The sequence below is a fragment of the Typopeltis vanoorti genome, chromosome 3, assembly GCF_054136105.1.
Source record: "Typopeltis vanoorti isolate ZY-2024b chromosome 3, IOZ_Tvanoo_1.0, whole genome shotgun sequence".
NCBI classification, from domain to species: Eukaryota; Metazoa; Arthropoda; class Arachnida; order Uropygi; family Thelyphonidae; genus Typopeltis; species Typopeltis vanoorti.
The window spans coordinates 172595281-172617828 of record NC_143551.1 but is presented as its reverse complement, the minus strand read 5'-3'; the positions used below and the strand labels follow the sequence as shown (position 1 = coordinate 172617828).

The 22548-nt window shown below is 37.6% G+C and overlaps 1 protein-coding gene across 5 annotated transcripts in view; it reads right to left on the bottom strand.

Annotated features, from left to right (window-relative positions):
• The window catches only part of LOC150108743 (twitchin-like), a 2666638-nt gene that overhangs the window by 1206417 nt on the left and 1437673 nt on the right, over positions 1 to 22548 (bottom strand). For all 5 annotated transcript variants that reach the window (XM_090390962.1, XM_090390961.1, XM_090390964.1 and 2 more), the window contains one exon: positions 2389 to 2579. In XM_090390962.1, the coding sequence (XP_090247088.1) occupies positions 2389 to 2579 (191 nt within the window). The remainder of the gene's footprint in view (positions 1 to 2388; positions 2580 to 22548) is intronic.

The window sequence follows — 22548 nt, the reverse complement described above, 5'->3', positions numbered from 1 at the left end:
TTAGAATTCCAGCTACATATTATATTGGCGGGGTTATGCTAGAAGAAACTGAAGGGGCAAGGGATCGTGGTGAATTGGTGAATAAGAATTTAAAGTGCAAAGGTCACATAGCAAAAGTTGCAAATACAACTCAGAGGATAATTGCTATGTTGAAACAAACTTTGACATATAAGGATAAGGAGGTAATTTTGCCTCTTTATAAGGCTTTGATAGGACCACACCTAGATTATTGTGTGCAGATTTGGTCTCCCAGATTCCAAGGGGATAAAGAAGCTGTGGAAAGGGTGCAATGAAGTGTTACAAAGATTATATCCAGATTATGGGATTTAGATTATGAGGACAGATTGTGAGTATGTGGATTGCAGACTCTGGTTAACAGGAGAAAGAGGGGTGATATGATAGAGGTCTATAAACTTTTGAGTGGGTGTTATAGGATTTCAACGGATGAAATTTTTTGTTATATGGAAGGCAGAGAGAGAACACAGGGGGCATCCATGGAAGTTAAGGTTGTTCACAGTCAAAAGAGGTAAGAGATAGGTATTTCTCACAGAAAGCAGTGAGTGAGTGGAATAATTTGCTCTTAGGGGTAGTGAGTGCATCTAGTGTAAATAAATTTAAGGGAAGGTATGATAGCTGGCTTGGATGATTTATAGCCTCCCTCGATGAGTCCTTGACTCCCTGGAGGTATCAAATAATAATAATAATAATAATAATAATGACAATATTCTATGGCCCTCCTACTTTTGGTTGTTAAATCTATATTTGTTCAATCATTGTAATGGTGTCTTTTTTGAAGAACTTCTATTGTCCTTATGAAATTCCCAAAAAATACATTCCATAGATTTTATTTTGGAAATCTAACTTTAAACATTTCTCATTTCTTTTTTTAACTTTCTACTCATTCAGTGTATCAATGTTGCTATACTAAAGTGCTAGGTCTTACAATTAAAAGATGTTCCTTGCAGAAAAGAAGAGAAGTACCTGCTGAAACTAAAATTTATAGGTAATCAATTCTTCTTTCTAACTATTTACCTTAGTTGCTGATAAGAGCTATTGTTTCAAAGAACACTCTCTTTTCATCTGGAAATCAAATCTGTTTCTTTACTCGACTGTTAGAAAGTGGTCGATATAGAAAATGTGATCTGATCACCAGTGATTTTTCTGACAATCCACCTATATCTGTAGATGCATGTGTTCTAACATGATATGTTGTAAATCTATAGCCAATGAGATAAGGGTTGGATAAGTGGAGGAAGCAAGGGATCTTGGAATAATTGTAGTGTTCAGTGTATCAGTGTTAGAAGACAACCCCGAGAACTGCTGCAGGCAGTAGTTGAGGAAGCAAGGGTAATTTGGGTAATTGTAGATAGACTGTTGAAGTTCAGAGGACATAATGTAAAGATTGTGAAGACAACCCAGAGAATTCTGCAATATTGAAGAGGGCATTGCCCAACAGAGATGAAAGGGTGGTAGTTCCATTGTAGAAAGCCTTGATCAGACCACATCTGGATTACTGTGCTCAGATTTGGTCACTGGGATTAGAAGGTGATATAATCACGTTGGATTTGGTGCAGAGACAGAGATAACGAAAATGATAACAGAGCTGTACAATGTTGGTTATGAAGAGAGACTGAGAGCATGCAAACTAGAATTTGGTGGATAGAAGACTAAGGGGGGGGGGGGGTATGTTTAAGATATTTAAGTACTTTTGAAAGGTATTTACCGGTCTGACACTGGTAAGATTTTTATACGGAAGAACAAGGCAGAAAGAACAAAGAAGCCTGTAAATTACAAGGGTAATAATAAGTTTTTTTCATGGAGAGTGGTAGGAGAATGGAATGAATTGCCTGAAAGGGTAGTGGGAGTGCAAATAATAAATTCAAGAGGTGGCATGATAGACTTTGTATTGTCTAAGGTGGACTGGACTTCCCAGATTGAGTCTTATGACTCAGTGGAGGTTTGGAATAATAATAACAATAATAATCTGGAGATTATTCTCCAAACTATAAAGACATATAAGACAAAACATAGTTCAAGAATGGTAACTATTTTTTTCAAGATGCTTTGAGTTGCTTCTAATAAGCATGACAGTGAAAGCTGGGATCCCAAAAGCATCATTCACAAACACCTGTAACACATGAATCATAATCTGTAGTTTAGAGAATACAGATTCTATCACTTGGTCAACTAAGCCAGCTGAATTATATACTGTTTCTCATATTCCATTAGTGAGCATATCAATGCAATATAGGCTGTAAGCACATTATTTAAAATAAAAAAAAAAGGACTGTATAAAAAATACATATCTTTGTCTATTATTTTCTCAATCCTCATAGCTAAAATTTAATAATTTGATCTAGTAATAGAAGAATAGTCAGATGATCAAACCTTCATTGTAGTGTCTGGGCCAATAGTTTCTCCAACTGGAGTCCACACACCTGTCTTTGGATCCATTTTTTCAACTATATAGTGGTCAACAGGAAGTCCACCATCATCAGATGGGGTATTCCAGTTCAGTGTACAGCCTTCTGAATGGATATCTTCAATGCTCAGTGGTCCTCGAGGTGGCGTTGGTTTATCTGTTAATATAAAAACAACAAAATTCAATGTTGAAAAAATTCAGTTGAAATCAAAATTTTAATACTATTAAAAGGGACTAGATGTTCAACATATTCATACACCTAGTTTCATTTTATATTCAATGAATTCAGTGACTAGCTTAGTACATGTCCTTCATGGATGAGATATTGGCTTTTGCTACTTCCATAAGATAAGGTATCTCTCCAATTATGTCTATCCATTTTGAAAATGGGGTTTTTTGTTTTTATTGAGGCTCTCATTCTCCTGAAATGTTTACGAGCAACATTATTTGCAAATCAATGCATAGAGGTCAGTAGTTTGTGGCTGTTTTACATTGAAAAGAATGATTTTACAATGAAAATATATGGGAGGGTAACCTTCCAAAACAAATTATATCTCATCAGCTAACACTCAATTAGACATCAAAAGTTGCTCAAAACCAAAATTCTTACTTTTATACTCAGCATTTTAAACCAAAGGCAATAGAATATTAATTATCCCGAAATAAAAGAAAAAAAGTATTGTTTGTTTTTTAAATATATTTATTTCTATATTTATCCCAGATTTTCAAAGAATGGGATGAAAATACAATGGCAAATCCTGAATTAATAAAATTATAACAAATATAACATTAGCACATCATAGATGGGATAATTATAGAAATCCCCTTAGCAAAAAAATGCCAGTATTGAATTTAAAAATTAAAAAATAAAATACTGCATTTAAAAGTTGAAAATCCTTTTAAGAAAATGAAACATCTGCTATAAGCAAAACAAAAATCACTCTGAATACAATACCTCTGGCTTGTGGCCACAAAAAATAATCTGACTGATGAGTTAGCAAAGGCACAACAAATCATCTCTGAATAATCTTCTGAATTAAAAAACAAAAAAAAAAGAAAGGAAACAAAAGTGCTTTTTTTTCAAGAAACATAACTTTTTTGTGTTAAAAGAGCTATTACTTATGGAATCCATTATTTGCTGAATAAATTAATACAGCTAATGTTCTGAAGCCAGCAGCATTATGTATGAACAAGCATCTCAACAATGGTGCAATACCAAGTGAAAATGTTGGTGCTCATTCAAACTAGTACAGTGCATCATCCCCATCCTTATTGTCCTCTAAACTTCTATTTAATGACTAATTAAATAATTAATATTCTTTACATGTACAGCTTCAATCATTATAATAATAAAATTATAAATAAACTATTTAGAATGTTCCTCACATTCTTTCCAATTACTTTTTAATTCACCAAAGTCGAACTTAGAACTATTGCTGTTGCAGTTGTTTCTAATAAGATAAGTTGTTTCATTAATATTCAGAATATTATTATTATTATTATTATTATTATCATTATTCAGGCCTCCAAGGAGTCAAAAGACTCATCGAGGGAGGTCCTTTCTAAGACATAAAGTCTGTCAAGACTCATCGAGGGGAGGTCCCCCCCTGAGAAACACAAAGTTTATCATACCACTCCTTAAACCCACTGACCGTTCTCGCTACCACCACTCCATCAGGCAATGCATTCCACGGCTCAACCACCCTCCACACAAAGAACCCACTCCTTACCCTCTTGCTCACAGTTTCCTTTCGTAACTTCCAGGGATGGCCTCTTGTCATCACTCCTTCCCGCTGATCAACCAAGCGAAAGAACTCACCAGTGTCAACCCTGTAACCACCTCTCAACAGTTTAAAAGTCTCAATCATATCACCTCTCCTTCTTCTATCCACCAAACTCTGCAGTCCACATTCTCTCAGCCGATCCCCATAACTATCCTTGTACAGTCCTGAAACCATCTTTGTCATCCGTCTTTGTATCCTTTCCACAGTTAATTTATCCCCTTCAAATCTGGGGACCAAATCTGAGAACAATAGTCCAAGTGTGGTCTGATCAGAGACTTATACAACGGAATGATAACCCTCTTATCTCTGCAGGTCAGTGTCCTTCTCATAATAGCAGCAATCCTCTGTGTTACCTTCACCACCTTTGCAATATGTCCCCTAAACTTCAGGTTTCTATCAATCATCAACCCCAGATCTCTTGTCTCCCCTACTTCCTCCAGTATAACTCCTCCCATAGAGTATGCAGCATCCCATCGATGTTTCCCAAACCTCAAGACCTTACATTTTGCTGCATTAAGCTGACACCCCCATTCATTTGCCCATCTATCTAGCTTATTTAAATCCTCTTGCAGGGCTACCACATCTGCACTATTACTAATAATCCTTCCCAGCTTCGCATCATCCGCAAACAACTGAATATCCCCCTGCAATCCACTGGCTATGTCATTGATATAAAGGTTAAACAATATAGGTCCTAGTACTGAGCCCTGTGGGACCCCACTTGTAACCCTCTGCCTCCTGGAAACTGCTCCACCATACACAACTCTCTGATACCTATCAGACAGCCAATCCTGAATCCAGTTGACCAATCTGACATCCAGACCCATGTGCTGCAACTTAAATATCAGCTTATCATGTGGCACCCTGTCAAATGCCTTCGCCAAGTCTAAGAAAATTGCAGTATATGCCTTTCCCTCATCTAATGTTCTTGTAACTTTATTATAAAAGGCTAGCATATTGCTAAAACAAGAGCGTCCTTTCACAAATCCATGTTGATTCTCACAGATAACATTACCCTCATCTGCCCAATGCTGTACACGGTCCCTCACTACTTTCTCCAAGATCTTAACAACTACTGATGACACACAGACTGGCCTATAATTAGACACTTCCAGTCTGTTACCACCCTTATGCAATGGCACTATCTTACCTTCCTTCCATTCCCTGGGCACCTTTGCCAAAGCCAGACTTTCATTAAAGGTATTGTCAATTCCCTAGCACATTCTCTCAAAACTCGTGGCGAAATACCATCCAGTCCCACAGCTTTACTGACATCCAGAGTACTCAGTATCTGAAACACACTCTCCTCCTGTACCTCCAGACCTCGTACCAGTCCTATCCCTCTAGCATTAAAACTGACTCCTCTAGGATGAAATACTCCAATAAAGTGTTCATTGAACAATTCCACTATGTCCTCTGCATCAGTCACTCTATTCCCATTTTTATCCCACAATATCATTCTTCCACAGTCATTTCTCCTCCTACTGACCACATAGCTAAAAAATTCCCTAGGATTTTCTTTGGATCTTAGGGCCAATCTCCTCTCATATTCCAGTTTCGCTTTCCTTACCACACGAGTCACTCTTCTGGCCTGTGTCTTATATTCCTCATGCATCTCTTCACCTGTCTCCTTATATCTCTTCCATAGCCTCTTTTTAGCATGCAATTCCTGTTTAATATTGTTTGTCATCCACTTTACTCCAAATTGCGCTCTCTTCTTCACTCGTGGTATAATACTTAACATTGCTGATAACAAATATTCTTTCACAATTTCCCACGCACTGGTGATATCCCTGCCTTCCAATTCCTGCCTCCATATATTATGAGTGTATATTTAATTTAAAATAGTCTGAGCATATTTCGTACTGAAAGTAACAGTGCATCATCAGTGTAGAACAAACAGTTAAAGGAATGGAATACAAACTACAGAACAGTCTGATGGATTACCAATTAAATAGTTGCTGCATGCCAGAAGATTAAGATTAATAAAATATTATTAAAAAATTCTTAAAAACTATTTCATTGATGGTTGCATAAGATGAGAATCTCCCAAACTTTGGGGAGAGAGAGAGACAGTCTTCTTCAAATTCGGCCGATGTAAAAGGGCTTCGTAACTTTCTTTAAAAAGGCGTTCATATTTAAACCTGTATCTATGGAGAAGACAAGCTTTATCCCCACTGGATATTATGTTTAGTGTCAATGCTATGTTGTGCTAGACCAGACTTATGAGGTTTCATGTATTCGATATAATACTGATGTTCCTTCCTTCTTTTTCCCACAGAACAGCCTATTTGTCCAAAGTATGATAAATTACATTCACATGGTATCTGGTAAACACCAGCTAATGATAGAGTTGCCAGTTTGTCTTTTGTAGATGGCATAAATTGGTGAGAAATTTTGTTGATAGGAAAATGTGTGGGAATAAGATGATACTTCTTCAAAATTAATGGAGAGTAGCACAATTTATGTGCTCTATTAATTAAAGATTTGATAATGCCAATTTTTTGAGAGGTGTGATGAGCAGAATTTTGATGAATATATCTGCCAGTAAAGGTAGGCTTTCGATAGACACTTGTTGACAAAGTACCAGAGGATGTGCATGTAAGGAGGATGTTCAAGAATGGTAAATTCCCAGACTTTTCTTTTTCCATGGTAAAATGAATGCATGGGTGAAGGCTATTTATCTGTTGTAGAAATGTGGTAAGTTCCTCTTCAGCATGTGACCAAATAGCAAAGACATCATCGACATAATGAAACCAAAGAGAGGGTTGGGGATGAATGGATGAAAACAAGGTGTTTTCCAGATATTTCAAAAAATTGTTTGCCAAAGGTGGAGACAGAGGGCTACCCATGGCAGATACATTTTTTTTTTCATACATTCATCAAAAGTCTGGTCATGACAACTCTCAAAAAATTGGCATTATCAAATCTTTAATTAATAGAGCACATAAATTGTGTTCCTCCCCATTAATCTTACAACAAGAACTTTTCACTATAAAAAAAAGTTAATAGAATCTAATGGTTACAACCCTAATCAAATCCAGAAGATAATTGACTCCTATGTTCCAACACTTCAGGATTCTTCAACAGACCGCAGAGTTCCAGTCCCTTATACAGTGGTATCTTGCTAATCTGAACTAATAAAAACCGTGCTTGTTCAGAGTAGCGACTTTTTCCTCAAGAGACAACAATAACTAGTGGTTAAGACAAAAATAATCAGATTCTAATAGTACATCAATTTAATTCTGTATATAAATGAAGTAACTGATAGGAAAAAAAAAACTACTATACTGTAATGTAAAACTCAAAAAATAATACAGTACACAAGTTTATTTTAGTAAAAAATTTAGTTTGTATGTACCTGTATTGTTGAGGATTCTGTTTAATAAAGTTGCATAGTTCAGTATATAACTTAATTTGCATACAAAATATCACTTTCTTGTAGACAACACAAAAAAAACTTTCACAAAATAACAAAAAAAAATTTTTTTTTATTTCTTTGTAAAAAAAAGTCACTGATTTTCTTTTGCTTCTTGGAAGCTAAACTTTTTTCAAAACGCTTCTTCTCGGAGCTGCATTAGTAATAAAATTTTGTGAAATGGCATATCATTCTGCTTAGCCCATTCTATATGCATATTAAAACTGTCAACTGCCTCTTCATGTTTTACTTTTTTTTTTTCAAGTTCTTTATCATCATCATCTTCTAATTCATTCTGTAGCATCATATTTATAATTTCAGCATCTGATTTGATTTCGAATTCACTTTCAGTTCTACCTGTAATCTACGGTATAACCGACAGTATAAAAAAAATACTGTACTTTAATACTAATAAAATAAATAATAATAGTTAAAATAGTAATTATTAAATAATAATAATAGTACACAAAATAATAATAATATGTAATACTGTACTTTAATACTAATAAAATAAATAATAATAGTTAAAATAGTAATTATTAAATAATAATAATAGTACACAAAATAATAATAATATGTAATAAATAAAAGTGTTTTTTCTTTCAAACTGCAGTTTGGATTACTGGAGGGTTCGGATTAGTGAGATACCACTGTATTTCAGGCATCTCAGAACCTACTGGCAGAATTTTGAAGAAGTATATCAACTTATTCCCACATATTTTCCTATCAACAAAATTTCTCACCAATTTTTGCCATCTACAAAAGACAAACTGGCACCTCTATCATTAGCTGGTGTTTACCAGATACCATGTGAATGTAATTTATCATACTTTGGACAAACAGGCCATTCTGTGGGAAAAAGAATGAAGGAACATATTAAACATAAATGAAGGAATTAGTATTATATCGAATACATGAAACCTCATAAGTCTGGTCTAGCACAACATAGCATTGACACTGAATATAATATCCAGTGGGATAAAGCTTGTCTTCTCCATAAATGCAGGTTTAAATATGAATACGTTTTTAAGGAAGGTTACGAAGCCCTTTTACATCAGCTGAATTTGAATTGAAGACTGTCTCTCTCTCTCTCCCCCAAAAGTTTGGGAGATTCTCATCTTATGCAAACATCAATGAAATAGTTTTTAAGAATTATTTAATAATATTTTATTAATATTAATCTTCTGGCATGCAGCAACTATTTAATTGGTAATCCATCAGACTGTTCTGTAATTTGTATTCCATTCCTTTAACTGTTTGTTCTACACTGATGATGTACTGTTACTTTCAGTATGAAATATTTGTACCTTTAATTCATTAAAGTTATTACTGTTGGTTTTATACGTTAAGTTATTAATAGAGAAATGGAAGCAATTAGTTGTTTGTCAATTTTGTGATGAGAAACTTTGTATGAAGTGATGCATGTGAATGTATTCATTGGCAAATATCAATAGTTAATAATTAAAAGGAAAAGGAGCATACTAGAACAATATTATTATTAATCATGCATTTCCTTTAACTCATTTTCTGTCAGGGCATTTGCAACTAATTCTGACATTTAATTCCACTGATTCACTACTTGCCACACAAAAAAAATCTGGTCCACACACCCTTACAAACCCCAATCTTACACAACTTCCATGAATGATCCCTAGTTTTCTGACTATTTGTCACATATTGAAAAATTTCCTTTGCATAAATTTTATAAAATCCCTTTAATATCTTATAAGTTTCTATCATGTCCCCGTTTTTCTGCCTCTCAACTAGTTCAGGTGTAGGCTTGTTTGCTTGCACTTGGATGGGGGGGATTGAACCTGGTGTGTAGTTTCTTGATATCTTTAATTTATAGTATAACCAATTGGAAAAACTTCCAATATTGAAATCATCAACTGTCTTGAATGGTGAACCTATGGAACAAGTAGAGCACTTCAGATGTTTGGGTGCAGTTTTTGATGAGGATGGTGGGTTGAACATGGAAATAGATAATAGAATCGGTCAAGACACTGAATTGGCTGTGTGCAGGCCAGTGTTCAGGCCGATTTTGACTTATGGATCTGAGAGCTGGGTTGGAGATGGGGCACTTGATTGAAGATGAGAGGTCACAGATGTGAGAGTTCTGGGAAGGATTGGTGGAGTGAGGGGGGGGGGATGGCAGTATCACATTGGAAGTGAGGATATTGGGAGGGAAGTTGCCATTGTTGGCATTCAGGAGTGTGTTGGTGAGCTGGTCTCAAATGGTATGGTCACTTGGGGAGAATGGAAAAGGATAGCAAAAGCAGGTGATGTTTGCTAGGTTGCGGAGGAATGGACCCAATGGGGGACTGGGATGTGGGTTGAGTGCTGTGGAAGAGGTGTCTCGGAGGATAGAAATGTTGGATCTAATAGTATTGGAGTCTTTACAGATAACAGATTGATTATGGAGAAAAATTGTTGATCGGAAGTTAGTAATGGTGTAACTTTTTCATGTATTACTCTCATAATTATACAGCACACCCCATGAGGCTACAGATCAGGAATTTGATGATGATCCTTTCTGACCTCAAAATACAATTCTGTCAATATGTTTCTGACCTTGATGCAAGTGTAAAAAGAAATAAATATCTTTCAAAAATGCATTTAACTCTGCTAGCAAGGTACTTCCATATAACCTTCAGTTGGAAATTAATAATCTGTAATGCAATTGCACAATAAAAGACAAACAACAAAAAGGATGCCTGAAAGAATTTCATAAATACCTTGAAATCTTGTACTCATGGAGTAATGTCAATAGTTGACACTACATATCTGTGTGAAAAGACAAATGAAATACGTAAAATCTCATTACAGATTAGCCATCATTACTCATCAGATTACCCTTTCTGATGAGTATTTGTTATTTGTTGTTATTGTTAATCATTGTTAACACTTAATCATTGTTAAGTGTTAACAATGATTAAATGTAATTATGCCTCAAAGAATTCAATAATTCTTACTAATTTACTAAAAATATGTCTGTACACAATCGTATTCTGTATTTTATTGATAAAAATAATTGTTCAGTTTTATTTTCTCTCTTTTGCTTGGTAGAACAGGGAAGGAACAATGACAAGGGGCCATCCCTGGAAGTTATGAAAGGAAGCTGTGAGCAGGAGGGTGAGGAGTGGTTTCTTTGCATGGAGGGTGGTTAAACCATGGAATGCATTGCCTGAGAGAGTGGTGAGAGCAAAAACGGTCAATGAGTTCAAGGAGTGGTATGATAGACTTTGTGTTTCCTAAGAAGAACCTCCCATGATGAGTCTCTACTCCATAGAAGGCTGAATAATAATAATCATATACTTTGTAACCCACACACCTTCAATCTATCCTCATAGGAAGTATTCCAGAGATATGTCAGCAACTTAGTTACTCATCTCTGAATCCTCTTACCACCTCCTGATCAGGGCTGGCCTTCTCTATAAAGGGGGCCCGGGTGCAAGAAACCTTTTGGAGCCCTAAAATATTTTTAAAAGGTAAAAATTAAAGGATTCGAAATAAACATATTGTAAAACACCTGCAAATGATTTTGGCACAGGAAAACAAAAAAAAAAAACACATTTAAAATATAATACGTTTCTGCAAATGTGTACCGACTATGCCCACTCGATCATGGGGCCCGGGTGACCCACTGCATCCCCGAGATGGCCGGCCCTGCTCCTGATCCCCAATAAACCTGGGTGACCAAATCTATGCACAGTAGTGAAGATGTAGCCAAATCATAGCCTTCAGAAATGTGTGCTGATTCAATAGACTTCAAAACTGAAGTTATTGAATGTGAGTGAGAATTCAAATGAGCTGTAATAGGAAATAATGCATGCAAGAATAATGCAGGTATGAATTAGGTGTTTGAATGCTTTAAAGTGATAATGATTTGAAACAACTAACATGAAATTAATAAAAAAATAAAACAATAAATTTTAAAAAATGACACAATGCTAGTGTTAAGGACTGAAAACAGATGGTAACATAATATATAGCAGTTGTCCTGATCAGCTGGTAACATAACATATAGCAGTTGTCCTGATCAGCTAGTAACATAACATATAGCAGTTGTCCTGATCAGCTGGGACATAATCTTGCTGTCATCTACATCACCAGGTTATGCCTGAATAGACTGTGTAACAGTATGTGAGGGACATTGTCAAGGTATGATATGGAGACTGGATGCTCTGTGTATACCGGTATAGTTGATATGTCTAAGAGTCTATCTCCTCTCACTGTATGTTCTCTTTTTATCTTCACTTTTACAATAGTGACATGAGAGAAATCTAAACAAATATAGTATAAATGTAGTAAAATTAATTTTTTGTGGTAAAATTAATTAATTGTAGTAAAATGAACATGATTTCCAGTTTTCGATCGAACTCCAGTCTGCCACAGCAGCCACAGCCTAACTTACTATCCAAACTACACCATGTGTGATTACTTCTGCCACTATCTCTGTACTTTCGTGCAATCTGATATTTCTTATAATTCACTCAAGATTAGGATGACTAATCTTGAATCTCCCATTTTTGACCTTCTGTGACTTAAGATTCCCTTATGTCACATCATCTGCTTTCTTTACTGTTCCTGAATTCTGAAAATCATTCTGACCTGATTTACTTATTCATAAAGCTTGATTTCATACAATCTTAACAGTAAGGTCATCTACTTTGGTAACTTTACTGTCCATAATTCTAGCTGGCTCGCTCTTTCAAATTCTACTGATCAAACTAGAAAACTAGAAGAGAAGTAGAGGTATTTGCTGTAAGTACAATTTAAAACAAATCATTTATTTCCTGACAAGAATCCCTGACAATCCTCTTCATTTACCTAACACTGAATCTTTTCTTATCGAATTTCCTTCAACATACCGTAGCACGTGGCGGTGAATTTGAGCTGTGCAGAAGAAAGTGATTTTTAATCGGTGAATATTCCGTTTTTTTTCCCATTTTTCTACGTTTTTGAGTGCTGAATTGTTTCTCTGAATATGAGTGTACTTCAGTGGTTGTTTTTCGGAAGTTAGTTGCTGTCGCGATATAATATATGTTGGTACCGTCAGAATCGAACGCGTAACGGTGGAAGACAAAACGAAGCTAAGTTACTGTATTTAGTTATATTTCATTTTATTTAATTATATTAGTACTTAAATGTTCTGATGTTTGTACTTTTTTCCCCTCTTATTTATTAATTGAATAATTATTAAGGATTACGCTACTCGGCAGTAAGGAATGATGGTGGATTCAGCAGCAGTCGCAAGTGGCGTAACGCCAAGTCCTCCGCCATTTAAGAACTCGATTATTAGCAATATCATAAGGGACTTTGTGGCATGCAGTACTTGCGGCATGTATGCTTCTAAGGAATTACATATGTGGTTTGTTAAAGAGAGTGGAGAGCGTATGTGAGCAAAATGCAGGCAGTTGGAGGAAATAAGTACATTAGATATATCGATATCCGACTTTGTTGCTCCAGGAACGGAGAATGAATGTAGGAAGACAAGTAGTATGATAGGAGAGAATGAGAAAATAATGGTTGATAGTGTGGAAGGTGTGAGTGACTGTGGAAGTTCAGGAGATGGTTTTGTTTGGGAGAGTGAATTTAGATTAAGAGTAACTGACCTGCAGAGGGAGATAGATGAGTTGAAAGAGGAGGTGGAATGTCTAGTGAATGAGAGCAGAAGTATGAAAGATAAGATTAGGAGAATGGAAGAGATGAATGCAAGGCGAATCAGAGTAGGAGAGAGAGAGAATTTAAGGAGTATGAGTGAGAGGTATGGGGGTGCTAGAAGAGGAGAGATTGGAAACAGTAGAAGAGAGGGAATGAGAGAGAGGTATGGGAATGCTAGCAGACGAGAGGATGGAAACAGTAGGAGAGACGGAATGAGAGAGAGATATGGAAGTGCTAGAAGAGGAGAGAATGGAAATGGTAGGAGAGATGGAATGAGAGAGAGGTATGGGAATGCTAGAAGACGAGCGGATGGAAACAGTAGTAGGAGAGACAGAATGAGAGAGGGATATGGAAGTGCTAGAAGTGGAGAAAATGGAAACAGTAGGAGAGAGGGAATGAGAGAGATGTATGGGAGTGCTAGAAGAGGAGAGAATGGAAACAGTAGAAGAGAGAGGTATGGGAATGAAAGAAGAGGAGAGAATGGAAACAACAGGAGTGATGGAATGGTAAGAGGTATAATGTATGGTGACTCAATGATCCGTGGTGTTCAGGATAGGATGCGTGAGGAGTGTTTGCCAGGAGGAACAATAGAAAGGGTGGCTATGGCAATTAAGAGAAGTGAAAGGGTGGATGAGATGATTGTGATGGTAGGAACGAATGACTTGAGTGGTAATGTAAGTCGGGCAGCGAGAGATATGAGATTTTTGCTTGAGACTGTACGGAAGAAGACAGAGAGAGGAAAAATAGTGTGCGTGTTGCCTAGGTATGATAATGATGAACTGAGCAGAAGAGCGGTGATATTGAATGGCATAATAGCGAGAATGTGTGACAAGAGAGGACGGGTATATGTGGATGCTTGGAGTGCGTTTGAGGAAAGAGAGGAGTTGTTTGCAAGAGACCGTTTATATTTGAATGAGGAAGGACGTAGGCATCTGCAGAGATTGCTGTTCTGAACGAGTCAGTGTGTCCCAGGGAGGATGATAGCAGGGGTGGCCTCTTGTGGGAATGGATACTTGGGAGAAGGGAGACAATGTCAGGTAAGACTGAGCCCAGTGGAGTCTAGAAGGGATAATGCTGGGTATAGAAACAATGGCATTTATATGCTGTATACTAATGCCAGGAGTATCCGGAATAAGGGAGAGGAATTGGTGGCGCAGCTAGCATCAGCCTGGCCAAAAATTATTGCGATCACTGAGACATGGATGGTAGGAACGAATGACTTGAGTGGTAATGTAAGTCGGGCAGCGAGAGATAAGAGATTTTTGCTTGAGACTGTACGGAAGAAGACAGAGAGAGGAAAAATAGTGTGCGTGTTGCCTAGGTATGATAATGATGAGCTGAGCAGAAGAGCGGTGATATTGAATGGCATAATAGCGAGAATGTGTGACAAGAGAGGACTGGTATATGTGGATGCTTGGAGTGCGTTTGAGGAAAGAGAGGAGTTGTTTGCGAGAGACCGTTTGCATTTGAATGAGGAAGGACGTAGGCATCTGGAGAGATTGCTGTTCTGAACGAGTCAGTGTGTCCAAGGGAGGATGACAGCAGGGGTGGCCTCTTGTGGGAATGGATACTTGGGAGAAGGGAGACAATGTCAGGTAAGACTGAGCCCAGTGGAGTCTAGAAGGGATAATGCTGGGTATAGAAACAATGGCATTTATATGCTGTATACTAATGGCAGGAGTATCCGGAATAAGGGAGAGGAATTGGTGGTGCAGATAGCATCAGCCTGGCCAAAAATTATTGCGATCACTGAGACGTGGTTGACAGAAGGAGATATAAAAACAGAAATAGAAGTCGCTGGGTATAGCATTTTTCGCCAGGATAGGAGGGGAAAGCGTGGTGGTGGTGTGCTGCTTATGATAAGTGATGACCTATGTCCTCTAAGAGTGGAGAATTTGGAAGGTAGTGAGACAAATGATTTTGAGAGCGTATGGTGTGAGGTAGAGGTAGGCAAGACAGGATATTTAGTGGGGTGTTGCTACAGACCCAGGAGCACAGAGGATGGGGATCAGGAGATGTTTAGACAGCTACATTTGGCAAGTGCAAGAAGAATGATTGTTATGGGAGATTTTAACTTCAGTAGTATAAATTGGAGAGAGGAAGATGCATGTAACAATAGGGGAATGGAATTTTTAGAATTCTTGAGGGACAAATGTCTTAGGCAACATGTAACAGAGGGAACAAGAGGTTCAAAAATTTTGGATTTGGTTATAGCATCAGAAGAGTTGATAATAACTGAGTTGACGTCTCTCCCACCAGTTGGAGAGAGTGACCATATAGTTTTGACTTGGAAAATGAATAGACATGCAGGAGTATCAAAGAGACGGGAACTTATGTGGAATTATAAGGCAGGTGATTATAATAGTCTTAGACGTCAACTTCAGGAAGTTTCATGGAGGGAGGAATTGGAAGGCAGGGATATCACCAGTGCGTGGGAAATTGTGAAAGAATATTTGTTATCAGCAATGGTAAGTTGTATACCACGAGTGAAGAAGAGGGTGCAATTTGGAGTAAAGTGGATGACAAACAATATTAAACAGGAATTGCATGCGAAAAAGAGGCTATGGAAGAGATATAAGGAGACAGGTGAAGAGGTGCGTGAGGAATATAAGACACAGGCCAGAAGAGTGACTCGTGTGGTAAGGAAAGTGAAACTGGAATATGAGAGGAGATTGGCCCTGAGATCCAAAGAAAATCCTAGGGAATTTTTTAGCTATGTGGCCAGTAGGAGGAGAAATGACTGTGGAAGAATGATATTGTGGGATAAAAATGGGAATAGAGTGACTGATGCAGAGGACATAGTGGAATTGTTCAATGAACACTTTATTGGAGTATTTCATCCTAGAGGAGTCAGTTTTAATGCTAGAGGGATAGGACTGGTACGAGGTCTGGAGGTACAGGAGGAGAGTGTGTTTCAGATACTGAGTACTCTGGATGTCAGTAAAGCTGTGGGACTGGATGGTATTTCGCCACGAGTTTTGAGAGAATGTGCTAGGGAATTGACAATACCTTTAACGTGGCTTTTCAATGAAAGTCTGGCTTTGGCAAAGGTGCCCAGGGAATGGAAGGAAGGTAAGATAGTGCCATTGCATAAGGGTGGTAACAGACTGGAAGTGTCTAATTATAGGCCAGTCTGTGTGTCATCAGTAGTTGTTAAGATCTTGGAGAAAGTAGTGAGGGACCGTGTACAGCATTGGGCAGATGAGGGTAATGTTATCTGTGAGAATCAACATGGATTTGTGAAAGGACGCTCTTGTTTTAGCAATACTAGCCTTTTATAATAAAGTTACAAGAGCATTAGATGAGGGAAAGGCATATACTGCAATTTTCTTAGACTTGGCGAAGGCATTTGACAGGGTGCCACATGATAAGCTGATATTTAAGTTGCAGCACATGGATCTGGATGTCAGATTGGTCAACTGGATTCAGGATTGGCTGTCTGATAGGTATCAGAGAGTTGTGTATGGTGGAGCAGTTTCCAGGAGGCAGAGGGTTACAAGTGGGGTCCCACAGGGCTCAGTACTAGGACCTATATTGTTTAACCTTTATATCAATGACATAGCCAGTGGATTGCAAGGGGATATTCAGTTGTTTGCGGATGATGCGAAGCTTGGAAGGATTATTAGTAATAGTGCAGATGTGGTAGCCCTGCAAGAGGATTTAAATAAGCTAGATAGATGGGCAAATGAATGGGGGTCTCAGTTTAATGCAGCAAAATGTAAGGTCTTGAGGTTTGGGAAACATCGATGGGATGCTGCATACTCTATGGGAGGAGTTATACTGGAGGAAGTAGGGGAGACAAGAGATCTGGGGTTGATGATTGATAGAAACCTGAAGTTTAGGGGACATATTGCAAAGATGGTGAAGGTAACACAGAGGATTGCTGCTATTATGAGAAGGACACTGACCTGCAGAGATAAGAGGGTTATCATTCCGTTGTATAAGTCTCTGATCAGACCACACTTGGACTATTGTTCTCAGATTTGGTCCCCAGGATTTGAAGGGGATAAATTAACTGTGGAAAGGATACAAAGACGGATGACAAAGATGGTTTCAGGACTGTACAAGGATAGTTATGAGGATCGGCTGAGAGAATGTGGACTGTAGAGTTTGGTGGATAGAAGAAGGAGAGGTGATATGATTGAGACTTTTAAACTGTTGAGAGGTGGTTACAGGGTTGACACTGGGGAGTTCTTTCGCTTGGTTGATCAGCGGGAAGGAGTGATGACAAGAGGCCATCCCTGGAAGTTACGAAAGGAAACTGTGAGCAAGAGGGTAAGGAGTGGTTTCTTTGTGTGGAGGGTGGTTGAGCCGTGGAATGCATTGCCTGATGGAGTGGTGGTAGCGAGAACGGTCAGTGGGTTTAAGGAGTGGTATGATAAACTTTGTGTTTCTCAGGGGGGGGGACCTCCCCTCGATGAGTCTTGACAGACTTTATGTCTTAGAAAGGACCTCCCTCGATGAGTCTTTTGACTCCTTGGAGGCCTGAATAATAATAATAATAATAATAATAATAATAATAATAATAATAATAATAATACATTGTTGAAGCAACTGTGCCCCTTGGTAATTCAGATCACAATCCCAGACAAGTTTCATCTCTTGAGGAGTGTCCTCTCCCCAGCCATTTACAACCTCATGTAGTTTGCCACAATGCCAAGTGGCAAGATCTTCATGACTTTTATTCCTCCTTCCATGGTTAAACTACTGTTTCTGTTCACCATATACAGATACTTATTGCAACAGTAACTTATTGTTACAGAAATTATCCATGCTGGAATGCAAGTTTCATCCTCACTCTCTTCAAAATTACCATGCTTAAAATTTCATAGCTGTTGCTATTATTCATTTTAAAGTTTCTGTAAGGTAAAACACATGCTTGAGTACACACACAATTTACAGACAAAAAATGCTAGTAGTGTTGGTGGCGGTGGGCAGTAAATTGCATTAGTGTAGATAATGGTAGTGGTGGTTCACTGTATTTGGTGGAGATGGAGAGTTGTAGAGTAGGTGCCCTGCCTCGGTGAGTCTTTTGGACAATGTAGAGGCACTGCATAATTATAATAATAATAATAAACTACATAAGACATTGAATACAAATTAATAATTTATTAGCTCAAATTATTTATTTACAAGGTGACGTTTTGCTAGGTTAAGTTAGCGTTATTAAAGGCAATTTAACACTACACAAGCACGCATGCATGCACACACACACACACACACACACATACCTTGAAGACAACAAACCGATTATTATTGTTATTATTATTAAGAGAGACCTCTAGGGAGTCTGGGACTCATCAAAGGAGGCCACATGCTACACACACACCAGCTATCATACTAATTCTTGAATTCATTTCCACTGCTTGCACTCACAACATCCAATGGCAATCCATTCCAATCATGCACCATCCTATTAGGGAAAAATCTAGCCCTCACACCCTTCTTAGCAGCATTCATTCTTAGCTTCCAAGGAAGTCCACTTGTCCTTTCCCACATGCTGCATAAATTGAAAAATTCCATCAATTGAAATGTATGAACCTTTTAGAAGTTGGTAAGTCTCAATCATATCACCCCCTCTTTCTCCTGTTTGCTAGTGTCTGCAGTCTACAAATTTTCAATCTGTCTTCATAATCAGTAGTCCACAATCCTGATATAATTTTTAACACTCTCCTTTACACTCTCTCAATATATCAGAATCACAATAGAAACTAGGAGTCAAGACCTGTGCACAAGTGTGCACAGGTCTGGTCTCCTGTAGTCCCAAGTGATAGTCTAAACAATAGTCCAAGTGAGGTCTTATGAAGGCCTTGTAAAGAGGCAAAATGACATTATCTTTACATGTGAACATTTGTTTCAGCATTGCAATTAACTTTTGAGTTGTATTTGCAATCTTTGCTACCTGGTCCCTGAACTTCAACTTACTATCTACTAACACTCCAAGATCCATAGTCTCATCAGTTTCCTCTAGCACAATCCCATCAATATAATACGATACTGGATATATAATCATGCCGAAGTGAATGACTTTACATTTACTAACACTGAACTCACATCCATTTTCCTATGCCCATAGTTCCAGCCTATTCAAATCATTCTGCAAGTACTGCATATCAGCAACATTTCTGATTACCCTACCTATCTTTGCATCATCAGCAAATAGCAGTATATCGCTTGTCAAATCCTTCCCAATATCATTAATGTACAGATTGAATAACAGTGGACCAAGCACTGATCCTGGTGGTACACCACTTGTTAAGGTTAACCTTGCAGACTCGTATCTTCCATATACCCCTTTTTGACATCTGTCAATCAGCCAGATGCTAATATTCTATAACCCAAACCCATATTTTCCAATTTATGCAACAGTCTACCATGCTGTATTCTACCAAAAGTCTTAGCAAAATTCAAAAGTATCATGGTGTATCCATTCCCATTGTCTAGTTCAATGGTAACATTGTTATAAAATCTGAGCAGGTTGCTAAAACATGACCTTCCCTTAGTAAATCCATGTTGCTCATTACAAAGTAGAGATTCATTGTCAACTCATTTCTGAATGCGAGCCCTAACCAATTTTTCCTAAATCGTCATCACCACTCCTGAGATACTAATTGGCCGATAGTTAGATAAATATGCTCTTTGCACCACTCTTGTGCAATGGAATTACCATACATGCTTTCCATTCCTGTGGAATCTTCCCCGTTCTGAGACTCATATTAAACAACCTGGGTCAAAGGAATAGTCAGTTCAGCTGAAACACTCTTTTAGCACACATGCTGATATCCCATCAGTCTCTATTACTGAATTCTGCAAAATGACCTGAATAACAGGGACAGTCATGTACATGGAGGATAACGTTAGTGCTCTTTGTGGTGATTTCTATTGTCAATGCTGATGGGTAGATAGGGCAATGCACCTATCATACTGTCTATTCTTTTACAAGTAATCAGATTCTGTAGAACTTGTTCCACTTCCAGGAACTGTCTCTCTGACTGACTTTCTTCCATCTTATAAAGAGGTCTTTCTCTAAGGTATGTTGAGATCGTCTGCTTTTTTGTTCTCCATTTCAGATGTCAGTTTCTCATGGAACGCCTTTATAAAGAAGCATGTGAAACTCTACTTCATTCTCCTAACTATAGTTATGTCTACTCACGGTTTACCTCTTTTAAAACTTATTTCAGATGTATTTTTTATGTTCTTTTTTCATGACCAAAGTAGTTCGTCCTGTCTGTCCAAAATCTTGTGTTCTGCACCATCTTCCAGAAAATTCAAGAATACACTCTGTTCAAAATTCCCATCTTATATCCAATACATGGTTTTAGAAAAAAATGTGTGCTAGGGTGGTACAAGAAAAGAAAACAGCTTATCATAAGTAGCTAGAGATAAAAAAAAATCCTGCTACAGTAATGGGTGACACTGAAGCCCACAATATTTTCTAAATACTCATTAAAAAAGACTAAATCTTTAACAGGGATAAAAGTAGAAACTCACCACCTGTACCAATGGCAGTCATGATTTTGCTTCAGTTGGAAAAACTGTTGGGTGTAACTTCTGTCTATCTATGCTTTCACCTCTTTCTCACCTAAATGATAACATTGCAATATCACCTAAAGATAAGGCTGATCTCCTAGTATCTTCTGCTAAGTAATCAGATTCTAAGTAATCATATCAGAATCAACCCCTAATGATGAAGGCAAATTATCTCCTTTAAACTCATATTGCATCATATGCCTCCTGTAACCTTTCTTCAGAAAGTCAGAACAGTCTAGAATAACCTGGATGTGAAAAGGATTCTGGTCTTGACTGAATCTCACCAGCAGTGCTCAAAAGATATGCTACTAAACTGTTCTTTATCATCTATGCACTATATTATATTCAAGTTCCATTCTCGTTACAGAATGGAAACAGAGCCAATACCAAACAAAAGTGATAAGTGTCACATTATCAACATGCAACTCTCAAGAATACACAGCTTAAAATAACAATGAGAACCATCTATGGTACCTTGCAATCTACTCCTCTCTCATAGTTACCTTAGTTACCTGTTTTTTTCCCACATCACTCCTCCATGCTTCAGAAGAGAAGACGCTACCATCAAAGAAATACAGAAAATCAGAAATAATGTATACCTTCCTATATCCTTTCTTTTAAGCTTACTGTGATCTGAATGCATTTTTGAAAATTATGGAGACAACTACCGTGTTTGACTAAAACCTTTACTTTAATATAACTAAAATCTACATTCGACGTTTCGACCTTTATGTCAAGGTCATCTTCTGGAGCATACAACTATACACAGAAAACAAGCTACACTACAATCAAACTGGTTTGTTAAAGATACTGACCAACCGCTACAACAATTGTTGGCCTGACCTCTGATGAAAAAAAAAAAAAAAATTATATATCAGCGCTAGAGTCCTATTATTAGTGTTATCTGTTGGTTGTAGAAATACATTGGGCGCAACACCAAGTATCTATCTATATACATATATTAACATCATGATTATACCTGTACATACATTCCAGCCAGTTGGTATGGAATAGTTTCTAATACTAGTTGAAGATTGGCTAGAGTCCTGACTTATGCTGGATCTTATATATTAGGTAGGCTGAATGTGTGCCATCCAGATCCTTGGAATATTCATGCCATCTTTGTTGTTGATATTTGGGTGGTTTATCAGGATTTCGCAGGCTTACTTAAATTTCCTTTCAAACCAGGTTTTTGTGTGGTGTAAAGAGTGGGTGCTTTTCCAGTTGATTTGGTGTAAGGTGTTGAGCGTGTGGGCTGAGAGGCCTGCTTCACCATAATGGTTATATTTAATGTGTCTAATGTGTTCTTTCTTGCATATAGGGATTGTCCGTCCTGTTTCACAATGTACGGTAAGTTACAGGTGCAGCGGATGCAATAGACTCCAGGATGTGCTAATGAGAGGAGAGGATCCATAGAGCAGTTGAATAAGGTTTTAAGTTTAGTGGGTGGTTTAAAGATGGCATTGAGGTTATAATGTTGTAGGATTCTGCTGATTTCTTCTGTTGTTGTTGTCTTGTCCTTTGAAGAGTCCTAGATGTTTCCGTGTACTCCTTGTACTGCTTTGGCTATGTCTGTGATTTTGTTTGTATAGAGCTTGTTCAGGATTAGGATCTATTTCTTGCAAGGCTGCTGTAATTGCTGGACAGGTAAAGATGTGAGTGGATGTCAGTTCAGTATTGGGGCAGTTGTTGCAGTTTCTATATGTTCTCGTATCATCTGTATTGATCTT